At 40.5% G+C, this 3,371-nt stretch overlaps 1 protein-coding gene across 1 annotated transcript; it reads left to right on the forward strand.

Moving 5' to 3' along the window:
* The first annotated feature begins 1,227 nt into the window (after positions 1–1,227).
* On the forward strand, positions 1,228–3,371 carry LOC131281387 (uncharacterized). Its single transcript, XM_058310715.1, has 4 exons — positions 1,228–1,305; positions 2,571–2,645; positions 2,722–2,975; positions 3,044–3,371. Exons 1-4 carry the CDS (start codon positions 1,228–1,230, stop codon positions 3,237–3,239), a joined length of 603 nt encoding a protein of 200 aa, XP_058166698.1. The 3' UTR covers positions 3,240–3,371.

Raw genomic sequence — 3,371 nt, forward strand, 5'->3', positions numbered from 1 at the left:
TCGTGGACGGTTGACGATTAAAACAATTTAAATCAGTGAGTGAATTATCTGCTTCCTCTGGCACAATTTAATGGCTGTCATTAGAGGGTTACTCTTTCAAGCGTTTTCAAAAATAAAAAACCAAAATGCTAGACGTGGCGTTATAATGGTAACAAATAATAATGGTCGGCAGTGAAAAGAAATGAACAAAAAAAAAAACAAGAAAAACGGAAACGAACTTCAACGCGATGGGGGCCAGTGGAATAGTGAGTGCAATAAATGTAACAAAAAACACCGACAATGGGGGAAAAACAGACACACACGGCCCCGATGATGAAACTAAATAAAAATGACTCGTCTGCGTTCCGGTTCAATGCCAGCGGGGCTACCGGGGCGGGGACCGGGGTGCGGGTTGCCCGGATGCGAAGGTCCGAAGGATGGCCATCCGACGTTGTTTTCACCCGCGGTGCTCCATGCCACGGTGGACAACTAATTGAATGTTTTATTCCGGTGGACACGGCAAACGGATGACATTTCATGTTTGCAAAGCCACACACACTCACACACACCCTAGTGGCATCATGGTTGGGGGAGTAAAGCTTTTCCTTTCGTAATTTTGACAAAAAAAAACGATTGGAAATACCGAAACAATAACAAAACCCTCCATTTCCCGTGCGTTGGCAAATGGAAGAGTTTTCGCAAGTCAGTCGACTTTTCGACACCGGCGACGTCGCAGCGCACTGTTACGCCATAATTACATCGTTAAATTCCATCCATTTTCGCCACGTTTTCATTCGCCGGCTTAGCCCGGGAAATTAATGATTGAAAGTACTGTGAACATTTTTCGCCAAATCTGCACGAACTGTCGCTTTTTCTGTTTTAGTTATTTCTGGTTTTACTTTCAATCTAATTACAGGTCTCAAAAGGTATGCATTCTTGATAACGAGAGCGTTTGTTTTTTAGTGAATTATTGAAATTTGGGCTGCAACGTGGCTGATTTACACACGATGTCAGTTAGTGAAAGTGAAATGAAATATTAGTTTGAAATTTTCCCTGGTTTCCTTAGCGCAAATCTTGCCCCAACAAAATAAAAGTTGGTGCCTAAAAAGGAACATCGGTGAAAGAACAAATCCACTACGGAAAGTGACGTTATTTGTCAACGAGCCTCCACTGTATGGTCGAAAGTAAACAACAATGTCGACGAAGCTGAGCAACGGCGGGCAGCCGGGAACTAACACCAATGCCGGCATGACCACTACCAACAACAGCACCAACGACTCGCCCGACGTGCAGGTGACCGTTAAGGATCTGCCGATCTCGTTTAAGGTGAGTTTAACGCGTTACGACAGTTTTCCCCTTCCTTGCTGGACGCTTCCGTTGCAACCCACTCGACCAGATCCGATGAAACGGGTGCGTTGTTGTAACGCCGAGGGGTGAAATCAGGTGAAGTTCCCTTCGTCTGAGGCGGTCAAAACGGTGGGGCAATGTAAAAGGGTGCAGGTTGTTTCGCTTCCGTGCGCTCCAACCCAACCCGTGACTCGCGGGCTCGTCCGGTTCGGTCAGAATCGTTGTGGAATATAGAAAACGCGGATAGTGTGGCATTTTCGAACGCCATTGTTCTGGTGCATTGTTGGCCGCTCGTCAAGCATAAAATTTCAGTTCCGCTGACGCATGGAAAAATGTTGCTAAAAGGGATAACGATAAAGATGGAACTAGCCGCATAACTTACCGTGTCGTTAATGGTGAACTAGTAAATGAAATAAGAATTGAAATTAAAACGATTTTAGTCAAATATTAAATATAATAGTATGCGTAGTTCCAATAAACTCATCATCAGTTTTTAAAAATTCCTAATGTAATGTAATCTTGATGATAGTAGTTTTCAAAGATTAAGATTTTAGGAAATATGTTTTGTATTATTTTTCTGTTTTGCACATTTTAAGAATATTTCTGCACATTTTAAGAATATATAATATTTATATATATTCTCCATTGATCACATTAATTTGAGATAGTCATTAGGATTGGTACGGTGATCATTTTAATGTTCATGATTACTTCTTAAATTTATATTATGTTGAATGAAAAATTTTCAAACGCAACATAATATTATATAATTTCATCATGAAAATCACCTAACATCTTTAGGTTAAGATTTCGTACTGGCGTTTTCGTTGTGTTTTTATCATTGACTTAAATTTATGTTGCATTTGTAGAAATCTTTTTTCTATATATCCTTCTATAATAACAATATATTTTCATTGGAAAACACTGAACCCAATACTAGTGAAAATCTCCAATTGTGTGGTCAAGGATTTATTTATCCTTGAAAAGTAGCACAAACCTGCTTTTATCAACAGTTTTATAATAGAAATATTGAAGAGAGCCCATAACTTTTGTTACAATTATATAATGATGTGATCAAATTTTCTAACAATTAAACATTTGTTCCAATGTTTCCAATCTTTCTGCTTAAACCGTGAACTTTATTAAAGTTTTGAGTTATGAGAAATGTTATCATTAGTAGCTATCCTGCCTGCAAAAAATTTCCCGAGCAAAGATTAACATTTCTTACTTTCCTTTCGTTTTAGGTGAAATACCTTGGCAGTCAACCTGCAACGGGACTTTGGGGAATCAAACATACGAGGCTCCCAGTTGACCATCTAGTAAGTGCGACATACGACACATGACACCATCTATTCGGCATACCATACGGTGTTTGTTTCTTACTATTATTTCTAGGTCAGTGTGGCCAAAAATCTTCCACCGAACCGAATTCTTCCATTTTGCAATCTTACGGTGTCGCTCGACGGCGTGAAAATCGAATCGATCACCTCGAAGCTGACGTCGGTGTCCAATTTTACGATCGATACCATATCGTACGGCGTGCAGGATCTCGTCTATACGCGAGTATTTGCAATGATCGTTGTTAAGGAAAACTACAATCTGAAAGAGAAGAATCCCTTCGATGTACACGCATTCGTGTGTGACAGTAGGTGAGTTTGGGATGAATGTGTAGCAATGTTTTTTTTATTTTAATAATCATTCTTTTTACTCCCCGCAGGGCGATGGCACGAAAATTAACTTTCGCGTTGGCTGCATCCTTCCAGGACTACTCGAAGCGGGTAAAGGAATCGGAAGAAGAGAACGGTGGCAGTGGCGTAGACTCAGAAAAATCCCTACGGAAGAAGTTTGCCATCGACCTGCGCACGCCGGAGGAAATGCAGCAGGACATAACGGAACAAGAGACGGAAGCGTGATGCATTTTTTAAGAGCAAGTTTTGTGTTTTGAACTAGTTTTTATTCAACGGAAACGGTTGTGATAAGCAATCGGGTAAGCGAAAGAGTGCGGTAAACTGCAAGCAACAACATACCAATAGAACATAAGACAC

The sequence above is a fragment of the Anopheles ziemanni genome, chromosome 2 (assembly GCF_943734765.1).
Source record: "Anopheles ziemanni chromosome 2, idAnoZiCoDA_A2_x.2, whole genome shotgun sequence".
NCBI lineage: Eukaryota > Metazoa > Arthropoda > Insecta > Diptera > Culicidae > Anopheles > Anopheles ziemanni.

Coding starts and splice junctions, on each gene's coding strand:
- LOC131281387 (XM_058310715.1), top strand. CDS start 1,228: ATGACCACTACCAACAACAGCACCAACGACTCGCCCGACGTGCAGGTG. Junction 1,306..2,570: donor ATCTGCCGATCTCGTTTAAG/GTGAGTTTAACG, acceptor CTTTCGTTTTAG/GTGAAATACCTTGGCAGTCA. Junction 2,646..2,721: donor GGCTCCCAGTTGACCATCTA/GTAAGTGCGACA, acceptor TATTATTTCTAG/GTCAGTGTGGCCAAAAATCT.